Source organism: Apis laboriosa, unplaced genomic scaffold, assembly GCF_014066325.1.
Source record: "Apis laboriosa isolate Shangri-la unplaced genomic scaffold, ASM1406632v1 scaffold71_cov137, whole genome shotgun sequence".
In the NCBI taxonomy this organism is placed as follows: Eukaryota; Metazoa; Arthropoda; class Insecta; order Hymenoptera; family Apidae; genus Apis; species Apis laboriosa.
In genome coordinates, this window is record NW_025224229.1 from 297,430 (window position 1) to 312,007 (window position 14,578).

Consider the following 14,578-nt stretch of genomic DNA (forward strand, 5'->3'; position numbering starts at 1 on the left):
ATAAATAAGTTTATATTTCTTAATTAAAGAAATTAATATTTGCTAAAATTAAAAATTAAAATAGTTCTCATTATTAATTTTAAAATAATAAAAATAAAAGTTTTATTTAATTATATATACATTTCTTAATAGATGTATAATCTTATTCATATTCATAGGATAAAACTGATTACTTGAATAGGTACTTTCAAAAAATCCTGTTTTCATGTGAAATAATTTTTTCATTGAATAACTTTAATTATAAATTGTAGATTCAATTAAAATTTCTGATACAAAATTTTTTTTGCCATTTAATTTTTACTAACAAAAAATACGATTTTTTTCCTAGTTTTATTCCTATTTTTCTAATATTATTTCTTTTCTATATTTTTTTTTATAATTTTCTAATTAAATAATAAATGATCTACATTTCATTTAAAAAAAAAAAAGAGATTTAATATATTATTGATATATATATATATAATATATTATTGATATATATATATAATATAAGATATAATATATATTGATATATACATATATATTATACTGATACAGAATATATTTAGATTTTATTTAAAAAAAAAAGAAAAAAATAAATATCTATATATTATATTTATATAAAGTGTTATTTGTAATATTTGTAATTGGATAGAGCATAATTTCTCATGAAAAAATAAATTGATATAAAATAAGTTTTGTTTTTAAGAAAATTTAAAAATTAAATTTAAAAATTTTTCAAGTATGAATGTAATAGGGATAACGACAATTAATAAGGAAATAATAACATTGCTTATGTTTATGAGTATAAACATGAACAGGAATAGAAATCGAAATTTGAAATTTACAGTTAATACATATAATTATTATACAAGTATTTAAGAAATTATAAAATTCTATTTTCTTGAAAATAAAGCTTTATACGTAAAGATTTTATTCTATACTTCCAACTTATTCTTTCTTGGAAAAAGTAATCATCTTTTGTATACGATTATAGAAATATATATCTGATTATAGAAATACATATTTGATAAAAGTTTCAGATAAAATTAATTTTTCCTTATCTAGTTTTACTTGAGTCGATTCAATCGTCACATAAAATTTATAATACATAGTTTATTATAAAAGAAAATCTGATTAAATAAATTTCAAAATGAAATAAAAGGAAAATAAAAGGAAAAAAAAAAACTAAAAATACCAATTAAAAAAAAATAACGATGAATTAATAATATTTAGATATAAAAAGAGAAAGCAAAATGAAGATAAAAATAAAAAATAAAACAAATTATTCAATTGGATTGAATTTGAAATTATGTTTGAATTATATATGTATTTTTTTATGAAAAATGATGATTTTATGAAGAATGAATAAGTTTAAAATAAAAAATTAAATAATCATGTTATCAAATAATATTTTATATAATGTTCAATGAATATTATTTGAATATTTGCATATATTATTTAAGTATTAGCTTTCAAATATTATAACTATATCTCTTTATTTGATTTGATATTGAGTATTATATATAAATATTTATATCTTATTTTATTTGTATATTTTTATTTTATATATATATATATATAAATATATATATAATATATATATAATTATATATATAAATATATTATATATATATATATAATTTGATACATAATTTTAAATTAATTAACAATTTATCTAATTGAAGATTCATGGTTCCATTAATCCAGATTATAAAAATTATTCGTTTTACTTAATTAATTGCTTAAATTATTAATTATTTATTTAGATTTTCCTTACAAATGTTTAAATTAATTTCTGTTTATATTGTTTATGATAATAAGTGGAGATCAACTGTAACGTATAGACATATGTATGTATACGATATTTAAATGTCTGAACTATAAATTTGAGATCAAAATAAACAATATTTGTCATATATGTAAAGAAACAGTTATATTATCTAATATAATATGTTATATTATATTAGAAATATCTCAAAAATAAAAAGATTATAACATTATTTAAATATATAAATGAAATTAAAATTTATTTTCACAACTTTCATTAAAAATACATTTGTTTTCTTTTATTTTTATTGTTTTATTTTATTTAAAAGATTGAGAAATTATATCTTTTTATTAAATAATATTCTAATATTAATATATATATATATATATATATATAATTAATATATTCTTTTTTATATCCATTATTATATCGAGTAGTTCTATAACTTTATTTTAATTTAGATTTATATATTTATATTATAAATTTATATTATAGATTATATATTTATATTTAATAGATTTATAGTATTAGATTAGTATAAATACAGTATTATTAAATATAAATAAATTATTCTTTATTTCAAAATGAATAAGTATTATATTATAAATTTGTTATAACAAATTTCATACATATTTCAGTTCATTCGAATTAAAATTTATTAAGAATACATATAATAAATAAAAATTACGAAATCATTTTTTTCTATTTTCTTAATTTAAATAAGTTAAGAATTAATTAATTAAAAATATATTAAACTAATAAAAAATTTGATACTATTATTTCTAATAATAAATAAGATTATTCATAGTATCTTTATATATATTTTATTACATTCTAATAAGAATTAATTTTCTAAAGTTTTAATAGAATAATATTTAAAATCTTCTTCTTAAGTTTTTTAATAGAATAATATTTAAAATCAATTTATATCTTCACCAATATTTAAATAAATAAATAGTAGCAAATTTATAAATAAATTTTATTTATAATTTCAAACAAGATTATTTATAAATTTCAAACAAAATAAATATTAATAATATTTATTAATAATACTAATACTTAAATAATGTATGCAAATATTCAATTAACACAATACTAATAATAAACAATATAGAATAAAAAAATATGTACATATAGATATAGATACATATAGATACATATATACACAGATTCAAATATGTATAAAAATATATGATTATAATGATGAATTTCTCGGGCACGTTTTATACAAAGAAATTCATATCAAACCGGACATACCCATATAACTTTATAGCTATTTCCATGAAAATTGGAGTAAATTACCATGGAGCATGCTTATTGACTTTCTTTGTATTATAGAAGCTTTTACTGGCATTTAAATTTTTCAAGTATATAACATATATATAACATATAAATATAAAACACAATTAAAAATTAATTTATTATTTTCTCAATTTATTTATTAAAGCAAAAATTGATTTATACTTGAAAAAATATATTTAATGAAAGAGGTTCTAACAGCACCTTTACAGTCGGAAGAACCGATGACTAGCAACTGGCGAGGGGCCCTGAACTTCGTATAAAAGGTATATGTATACTGGTCCAGAGCGCCCTTGCCTTCGCTTCGTCAGTTTTTTCATCGTCTGCTCTCGGACTGCTGCTTTTAAAGCGATCGTCACGCTTTTAAGCGACTCTTTCACAGCAGGTGTGCACGTATGTCTTGCTGCTGTTCCTGCTATTTTTCTTCGATTTAATATTACTTTCAATCATTAAAATCGATAAATACATATTGGTATGCATATTAAAAACATTATGCAATGAAGTACAAATGTATCGCGTTGAAACATTTTGAAGGAAAATTGCTATGTTATTGTACCAATGATAATTAAGTGCAAATAGTTATTCTCGTACATCTTACACATAACATCTTAAACAATAAAATCAATAAAGAGAACGTATAATTATGAATTTTGTTTGCAAACGTTTTCGTTGAATCTAAATTTAAATGTTCTATTTTTTTGTTATTTAAATAATTTATTTTTTTGATAAACTAAGGAATCAGATGTGTAACAATTCGGATATTTATTTATTTAAAATATTATAAAAATGTTATCTATTGAAAAATGTACTACGAAATTATGAAATTATATAATATATTATAAAAATAGCATTTTTGAGTATTCATAAAATTAGAACTTGAATAATAAATAAGAACTTTTATTGCATATTACATAATTTTTTCAGTTTAAATATTTAATAATTTCTGTATGTAATGTTAAAATATAATTCTTTTATCTAATATCGAATTCCTTCTTCGTTTAAATAAAGAAAGAAAATAGAAAATAATTATTTTTTATTATACTTATTTCTACTTCTATGATTTCTTATTAAATTAGAAAAAATAGAATATTTTGAAATTTGTAATAAACTTACAATATTTTATGACAAATATTAATTTTTTACTAATATTAATTTTAAAATATAAAAAGATATTTTAATATTAGAATATTTTAAAACATTTTACTTCATGTGAAATATTTATATATCAAATTCTATCTCAATTTTTTACAAAATTTTGTTAAATGATCAAAATAAATGAAATTTTTAAGAAAAACTCATTTAAAAACTCAAGACTTAAAAAATTACTGTTATTTTTGATTAGTGATAACACTATCATAGTACAATTTTTTATAATATGATAACATTATCACAATACGCCTAATTTTTTACAATGTAATTCTTTCTTAATATGCTAATATGTTATATATTTCATTTTTTATGAAATTTGTTTTTAATCCCGATTATTAAATTCTAATTCTAATTGTTAAATATATCTTATTTGTATTTTGATTTTAATTTCATTTTTATTAAGATCAAAATTTAAAATTATATCAAATTTTTTATCAAATATACAGATTATATATTCAAATTATACATTATTGATTGTTTTATGTCAAAAAGTTTGATTACATATCATGGAAAGATACGAAAATACAAAAGTCATATTTTAGACAATGAAAAAAACTAATTTTGTTTTTAATCATTTAAATTTAAATAATAATTAATAAGTGAATTAGATATTAGAATATATTATATTAATTAATATTAATAAAATGAAAATCATTATAATATTAATCGAAATATTATTGAATTGTCAATTAATCGAATTGCTAAATAAGGCATGTATTTATAATTAAATAATTGTATTATTTACTGACGTTTTGACAACACATTAAAAAATTGCATCATATTACTTATTTTTAATGATGTATAAATATCTTTGAAAAAAAATGATTTTAAGTTAATATTATTATAAATATGTATTATATATTATATTATTATTATTATTATAATATTATTATAATTATATTATTATAATATTATAAATATTGTACTATATTACGATATAAATTAATAAATATATATACATATATATATATATATATATATATATATATATATATACATATACAAATTGTTATATATTCATATTTAAGAGCAATTTATTTAATTTAATTATTTTTAAAATATATTATTTAATTAAATTATTATCACATTTTCATTAATAAATATTTTTCAATTCTCAAAATAAAATATTTAACAAAGATATTAACATATTCAAATCTATAAAATGTTCTAACCTTCTATTATGCAATTAACTATATTATGCAATATCAAATAATAATATATTAAAAGCGTAATGCATATTTTTACTTATTACAAATAAGTTTTTATAAAATAAATATAGAGATCTAGAATATAAAAATATAGAAAAGAATGAATCCATTATTCATAAAGTTTACATTTTAACGATATTACAAATAATTTATATCGAGAATGCGAAATCACATGTTTCGTTGTAATTAATTATAGAATTATCAATATAATTATAGAAATTATGAACTTACCTTACAAACAGTTGTTCTTGATTATTTACTCTCCAGGATACCACGGTAGCTCCTAGAAAATGGAAAATATTGGTCAAAATTTGAATTCAGTTTTTTATTTACAAAAATTATGACTTTCTACTTAATATTATTTCGCATAGAATTGAACTCTACCGCCGCGCACTTGTCATCTAGATAAATATATTCAAAAATTTAAAGAAAACCTACGGCGTGTTTACAATAATGTCATAACTAATTAACACTTTTTAAAAGAAATTTAAATATATTTGATGCATAAAAATATATAATAATAATTAGAAAAAAAATAGCACATTAAATTTTTAGATAAACTGTAAATATTCAATACGTAAATAGATATGTATGAATTCATAAATAAACATATGAAAACAGCACAAAAACTGGAGGTTAGGTTTGAGTAAAGGCGCGCACACACTTTATTTTCTTCTTAAACGAAATATAAAAATACGACACAAATCTGGGAATATATTGTCAAAATATATATATATATATATATATATATATATATATATATATATATTATGGCATATTTTTTTTAAACTTTTTTCTCACGATATCATTTTTTTTTTAATTTCTTTTAGCAACACCTCATGATGATGTGGAACATAGTTTTTCGAGATAAAGATGATTCGTTAAAGATATGTATGTATGTATATACATGTGAATTAATATTGTATTTACACGTTATATTAAGATAATTATAATAAAACTTGATAGACAACTCGTAGATCTAGTTGTTTGTATCAATCTGTACGCGCGCACACACCGTGTAAATTAATCGTGCAGGTGGTATTATTGCCCCTGTCGAGCACGACAACGCTGGTAGCCGCTGCCATGTTTGAGTCGTGAATGCACCGCCGACTCCTCGACCAACGCAGTCAACCTTTGTTCAATGCCCCTAGTTTACCCCCACCATATTTCGATTTACTACTTTAATATACAAGTCATTCATCGTTGAGTGACATCTGTAGGTTGTTCTTATAACTTTATATGAAAGCAATATTTTCGATAATAATAATATTCGATGATAAGAATATAATTCTAAAAAAAATTTTTTTATTTAATGTTAGTATTTTTTTACAAAGATTAAATTTATAACTTATAATATTATATAAACACGATATATTTTATATTGTTTTCTGTATTTATTTTATTTTTTCATTTAATTTTTAAATAAAAATTAACAATAATATTAAATTTGAATAGTTTATAATTTATATTTTTGATTAATATAGTCGATCAAAATCAAAATTTTTTGTATAAGTAATTATTTTAAAATATCTATTTAATAAAGAAATAATATTTTATTCCAAGATACAATGTTATTTAGTTTCTATGTAAATAAGATGAGTTTTTATTATCACATTTTTATTATACTATCTGTAAATATAATTGGAAAAACTTATTGATGATATTTGAAAATTCATTTTTAAAAAACCCGCTAGTCGAGTCATGGACCAATCATATTACACAATTGCTGTATCTTTGAACGGCAACATTGGGTTTGTTACGTGAGTTGAAAATATGGCATCGTTGTAACTGTAGGTCAGAAGACGAGACCGGTTGACAGAAAGTTTGGTATTCTACATACTACTGTGATGTGTCGTTCGTTGTGTAGTGTCATCGTGCGTTGTATCAACTTGACGGAAAATTTACTGACAAGTCGCGTGTCAGCGACAATTACAATTATTTACGATAACGACAACGTGAATCGAAAATAATTAGCTGGCAGTGTGTGGTGCTGTGGGGCAGGAGACGATGAGGGTCGGGGGGATAATTCGGGTGGCGACTTGAGGGCAGAAATGTTGAAATTTGGTAGTAAAAGTGACGTTACAGTGGTGCATCGCGCCACTATTCGACTTCTAGACGACGCCGAAATTATCCACTGTGACTTTCAGGTGAGATACTCATTTAGTCACTACACGCGACAAACTATTGATGACGCTTATACACGCGCTTTTACCCCTTTTTCTTGCTGCCGGTAACGATCGCTCAGCTTCAAACAAGTTGAGAGTTTACTGACTTGTGAATGCCTAAATATCTACATATTAGTCAAAAATATTTTGCATGAATGTCTGTACTTTGATTCAAACAAAATAAGTATTTCGATCGATTCCAAAAAATAATCACTACAACTGTTTGTTCATCCAAAATTTTCTTTTTAATCTTAATTGTACTATTTAATGATTTGAATCATATAAATGATTTTTATAATAATCAGTATACGATGAATTTAATGTTTCATATTTGTATATTATAAATATTATAGATAATGATCAGTTATGTTTTATATTGAATATAAATTAATAATTTGAAAATTTAATAATTTGAATTTCGAATATAACAAAATGAAATTTTTTTTTTAACTATTAACAATTCGTTAAATCTGAAATAATGATAAGTTGAAATTTATTACTTATAATATTTTAAAATTATATTTTTATTAATTAATATATTTATTAACATTATTTCAATTTAATATGATAATTAATGTTAATATAATATATTAATATTTTATTCGCAATATTTATCGTGTGTTTTGTGTATTTAATTTGTATATATATGTATGTACATATACAACAAGTTTAATAGCTTAGTGTTGCAAGCCACGTGCGTATACTAACAAGAATATCAAAATATTACAATTTGATATTTGATAATTATATCTTCAGTACTAGTACTCATACTAACTATGAGTACTAGATAGTTGAATTCTTATTTTATTTTTTGAATATATGTAATTTTGAATAAAGAATATATTTATCTAAAATATATAATTTTATACAATTATATTATACATTTACATTTTATTATTATACATTTAAAGTAGATTTTGAAAATATTCTATTTGATAATTTTCAATATTTTTAAATATTATAATATTTATATTTCTTAATAGTAATAGAAATATATAAAAAAATAAAATATAGAGAAATGACAGATATGTATATATTAAACACATATGCATTTTGCACAATACATATGAATCCATATGCATATCATACATAGTGATTTTGATATTTTTTTATAAATTAAATTATAGATTATATATGTTTATTCTTCCTTTAAAACTATAATATAATATAGTAAAATATTAAATATTAAATAAAAATTTTTTTTTATCAAATATTTATATTTGTTATTATTAGAATACTTCTTATTATAATTTATATTTATAATTTATAACATAGAAAAATTATAATTTTCGATAGTATTATATACAGATATAGTAAATATATATATATATATATAGCATAAATTATAAAATGAATACATATTTTTGAAATGACATAAGTTATAAAAAAATTGAAGTTTTTATAATTACGAGAAGAATATTATTTGTATTATATAAAATAATTTTATACATTTAAAATTTTTTAATTTTTTACTATTATTTTTAATATATATTAGTATATTATATAAAGTAAATAAAATCACGTGCTGTTATATATATTGTCAAGATATCTTGATAAGCAAAAATAACATAATTTTTGTACAATTAAAGAAAGAAATATAAATTTTAAAGATTATAAGTTAAATGTTTAAGTATCTGAGAATAAAGCTATGTTTTCGTAACGAATTAACATTTTAATAGTTAAATTTGAAATGTTTATGGAATGAATTTATGACATATAAATTTCTGAAGAATGGAACATATGTAATATAATCATTTTCATCAGAATTTATTTGATTTTAATATATTTATAAAAAAAATCGCATCCTAATCGCGACCTAAATGAATTAATTAGAAACTTAAAAAGTTGATAGAACAAAAAAATCAAAATTATACCTGAAAAATCAAAATTATCTTTATCTAATAATAAATTTAATATCTAATAATTTTACTATCTAGAAATTCATAAATGTGTTTAATTAAGAATAAATATAAATGAAATACAAAAAAAAATATACAAATTCTGAAAATTTTCACTATAAAATTTTTATTGGAATTTTTTATATGAATTGCAAATAAAAATAACTAAAATCATTTCGATTTAAAAATTGGCAAATTTTGTTTTAATAAATGATAGCTTAGATAGTTTTTTTAATATGATCTGCTTATGTTTGTAATCATGCTTTGTAATATTTTATTCATGTCTGATACGATTCATATCTATCCGTATTTGATTATGAATCTCGTATTTCCATATCGTTTTATAAATAGTTCGAAAGCGGAAATATACAAACCATAATGAACAGTCTTTCTAGAATGTCGATCAAATTATGGTAGTGTAGATCATTATTTGTTTATCCACAACACGTTTATGCCGCACTACACGTTGCCGGAATGCAATGAACGTGCTTTCCGTGCAATGATCGTGACAATCGATGTTCCATGTGCATTGGAAGAAGGAATGAAAACAAGTGCTCTTTTATTATTGATGAGGAAAAATTGAATATATTGATGGTCCAATTTGCTTGTTATTACTATGATTTATAAAAACGGAAAAGAAGAAAATATGTGATAGGAATCGAATAGAAAGAAAAAACAAATTTACTCATTGAAAAGGAAATAAATAGCAAGAAATATTTCAATTCAATAGGAGATCAAATCAATAAGAACAAATAACCAAAGATGAACTTATTTTTCAATGTTACAATGTTGTTGGTTATTGAAATAAAATTAAATATATGTATTGATATAAAATTTCTGAGAAAAACATACATATGTTATGTAGAGAAAAGAAAAGCAATATAAAAATAATGAAAGAATAAAAAGAATCAATTATAATGCAGCAATTGATCTCTTAATATGAAATCTATATAAATGGAATAATTGTTGAAAAGCAAGACAGTTATGCCCACTGTTAATGTCACATTAATTAAATTATAAAATTTTATCTTTCGATTTAATTGCGTGACATTGCGTATTGATTTTGTGAATGAGCTGTTATGTTGCTTTAGTATCTGTGATTCTTCTCTGTACTGTGAAAATCAATGAAACGATACTATTCAGTAATAAATTTTTTCTTTCTGCAATATGATATTTATATATTATTTGCTATATAATTTCAAATTTCTAAATTCTTTTTAAGAAATTAAATATAACACGTGCCATTGTTTTATCTAGAACATCATCGATTCATAATTTTGGATTCTATTGATATGATCATATTTTAAGACTTTTTACACTGATACAAAATAATAATTGCTTGTGATTGATAGGATTCGTATTAAATGTGAATCTTGCAATTTGCAAATAGATTCAGAACAAATTTCGTTTCCTACAATGATAGATAATACATATTTCGCTTTATTTAATTTAAATCAATTTACAACTTAATAAATAAATCTTAATAAATTAAATCTATTTTTGTATAACCAACTTTTGTATTTGTATTTTGACCTTTAGAATTGACTTTTAGAATCTTTTAAAAATGTCCCACAAATATATTAATCCGCTCTGTATATAGTTTGCCCATATGATCCAGCAGCATTGCTGATGGACAATGCACGCGAACTATTTGTAAGCAATGTGTTTCGATATAAATTGAATTTAACAGGATATAATTGAAGACGAAACGGATGATTGAAGATAAGATTCAAGAAAGTATCGTATCTATGAATTATCTGTATAAATTTATGATTACGATACATTGATCATAATTGAAGGATTGCAAACATTAAGCTTTACGTCTGTAAAGCTTATTATTTCTAGGCCTTGACTCGAATGATCCTCTATACGAATGATCTTCAATAGAAAGTATTGATTAACGTTTTTCTCAAAAATAGCTTTGTCCGTGTCATAAACCTTAACTTTCAACAGGCGTTAATATTTGTACGTTTAGCATTTGGACGAATAAATTAACAGAAATCTGAAAAGATATGAACATATTGTTATAAATATGATTGTGTATAGCGTTTTAATAAAAAATTTTGATATATTTCTATCATTGATTATAATTTGAATTATAAATATATATATGTCATAAATGTATAAAATGCGATTAAAGAGTGTCAAAAATCGGAAATATATTAGGTACAATGGATAAAATATATTATTTCTATAAAAAATTCTCTGAAAAATTAAAAATATTTATACATATTTATATATATTTATTACATATTTTACACAAATAGATCGTTTTATTTTTAGAACAACTTTATACTTATGTCTAATCTTTAATGGGATGCTTTTTTTGTTTTTTTTAAATTTTCTAAATAGCAGATAAAATAAGATATTTCACATTATCCTTATAAATAAATAATTAACTCTCTTATAATGAAATTAATTTCGTTAACACATGCATTAAATATAATAATACTTAAATTATTCATAATCTCTCTTTCATCATTCGATTTTTATAATCCGATTGAATATGAGAAAAGATTTCAAAATTATAAAAAGAATGACATAATATTTCATCTTCTCTTATAGAAAAATTAATTTTACAATATAATAATTAGAAACGATTATTGACTCTAAAGATTTTAGGATAAAATATTAATTTATAAACGATGTACTTAATTTTGTAATTATATACTTTAACATAGTTAAATAGTAATTAGTTAAGGAAACAAGGATTTTGTTTCACTTAAATTATGAAGCCTTTTGAATGGGATTAATTCATCTCAAATATAAGAGCATATGTTATATTAGAATTAGATGATGAAATCATAGTCCATTATATGTATTCAGAAGTTATATGTAAACATCAATTCCTTATATAAGAAGATATAATATATTCTAAGCTCATAGATAGAAAAGTCATAATATTATTTTGCATTATATTCAGTTAAAAATCAATTGATATCTAGTGAAATTTGAATCAAAAAATTTCCCTTTTTTAATCATTTATTACTTCTGTGAAATTCGTGAATCAATATTGATTTTATTCAGTATTTCTCCAAGAACGTTCATTGCATCAGAAACGAGTATCAATTGTAAAGATAAATATTGGCAATACCAACTCTTATTTATTCACAACACATAAGTTTGTAACAGTATTTTAAATTTACAACATAATATGTACTCTGACTATTAAAGAACCAGATTGTATTCCGTACGATTGAAGCATTTTAATTGACTTCAATAGCAATAGTTATCGTATATATATTTATGCCAAATTTTTGTGAATTCATTATTTAGATTAACTAAAATTCATTTCGAATATATAAATTATCTCTATTATATCGAATAATGTGCAAATTAAATTAGAATTATATATCAATCTATAATTTGTAGTTAAACAGTACAACCATATAATTCAGATTATTCTTTATTGCATCTAAATTGAATTGAAAATATGATTTATATCAAGAATTTTGTTTCAAGTATTAGACGAAGAAACATTGAAATAACGATATTTATATTATACTATATTAGAAACTATATTAGAAATGTTTAATAATTTTGTTACGTACTTCTGAAAAGTAATGAGAATTATTTATTTTGGGATTTTATTAACGGTTTTGTGCTTACTATGGAAATTCCATATAGACTAGTATTTTTGAGCGAAAGCATTGGCATGCATCCAATGAACGCATGCCTCTTAAACAGAATACAGGATATCAGTATTCAGTGCCATGTACAGAATCAACATTGTACTACCGGTTAAGTGGAACTATTTTTTAAAACTCATCAAGAATGGTTTTCCCAATAAATGGAACTGTTCATCCACTGCTATTCATACAAAATTTAGCCAGTATACGATTTTTAAACATTATTTCTGCAAATTTAACAACAAAATTTACAAAAAGAAATTAAAAGGAATCCTATTTCTGAGGCTAATCTCGATCCTTATTATTAATTATTACTAATTATCATCATTTATTATACATGTATGACAATAATTGTTATTTCAAGATCCTTCATTTTGTAGAATAGCTCGTGGTTCTACAAACCTAAAGAACTCATAAAAACGAGACATAAAAGGTTATTGCACGTAACAAGTTATCACGGAATATGGGCACAATATGAGTTGTAAAAAGAAGAAACGATCATACAATATTATAAATCGTTCATAATGTAAAGAATTGAAATACACCAATTGTTAATGTTAAATTTTTAACAATTGTGTGAATTACAATGAAACGCGAATAAGAATAAATTAATAAAAAATAAGAATCAAAAAATACTGTTCAGAAAAAAAAGAAAATGTATTGCATAATACATATAATGCAATAATCTACATCATCGAATGTTGCAAGCAATAAAAATTAATAAAGGATTAAACACGAAATGATGTAGAAAAGAATTCTTCCAAAGAAGGAAGAATTTAAAATAATAATATCATGGTTTGTTTTATTTTGCAAAACAACCTGCACTAAGAAAACAAATAAAAAAAAAATAAATTTAATAGTTATTCGTATTGCGATCAATATTCATCAGTTGGAAATATTCGATATGCGAAAAAGTAGATGTTAAAGATAGGAATGTTTCACGAAAAAAGATAGAAGATACAGAAAAGCTATATTAGATTGATGGTTTTTTGATGTGTGAAAATCTATAAAAACACTGAAATCTAGAGTTTTGATTTATTTCTATGAATTTGAAGAAAAATCGAGCGTAATGTAACAATTCACATTCTATTTTAAAATATCATCGTATAATGTTATATATTACAAGGAATTTGCTGTAGTTTGTTTGAATTATTTGAGCTTTTGAATAACATAATATAATGGAAATATAGTGGGTATGCACAATAAATAGGAATCAACGAGTCAGAAGAATGAAAAAGATATAATGGCATAATAGATTTTTTAGCCGAATTTCTTTTTCTTTAATTTTTAACATAATAAATTATATAATAAATTATAGCTTGTAGATTAATAAAAAATGTAAAAAATGTTTTCTTCTTTATATCATTTTTTTCTATTTTGTTTATGAAAATTTTTATTAATTTTGTTAAAAGAAAATTCAACCAATTGAATTTATTGATGAATATTTCTTTTTACAAAATTAAATTGTTTATAATTTGAA

General features: G+C 20.9%; 2 protein-coding genes across 5 annotated transcripts in view; one reads left to right on the forward strand and one right to left on the reverse strand.

The window, feature by feature from the left end:
- The window catches only part of LOC122719290 (glucose-6-phosphate 1-epimerase), a 112,863-nt gene that overhangs the window by 25,446 nt on the left and 72,839 nt on the right, over window positions 1-14,578 (reverse strand). Inside the window, exons 1-2 of one of the 2 annotated variants that reach the window (XM_043944986.1) lie at window positions 6,422-6,509; window positions 5,638-5,689 (exon numbers count right to left, since the gene is read on the reverse strand). In XM_043944986.1, coding sequence (XP_043800921.1) covers window positions 5,638-5,689; window positions 6,422-6,491 — 122 coding nt within the window. In that variant the 5' untranslated portion in view covers window positions 6,492-6,509. Of the gene's footprint in view, window positions 1-5,637; window positions 5,690-6,421; window positions 6,510-14,578 lie in introns of those variants that run through there. The other variant, XM_043944988.1, reaches the window with a different exon arrangement.
- Window positions 7,306-14,578, forward strand: part of LOC122719289 (FERM domain-containing protein 5) — a 62,949-nt gene continuing 55,676 nt past the window's right edge. For all 3 annotated transcript variants that reach the window (XM_043944983.1, XM_043944984.1, XM_043944985.1), the window contains exon 1: window positions 7,306-7,553. In XM_043944983.1, the coding sequence (XP_043800918.1) occupies window positions 7,458-7,553 (96 nt within the window). In that variant the 5' untranslated portion in view covers window positions 7,306-7,457. The remainder of the gene's footprint in view (window positions 7,554-14,578) is intronic.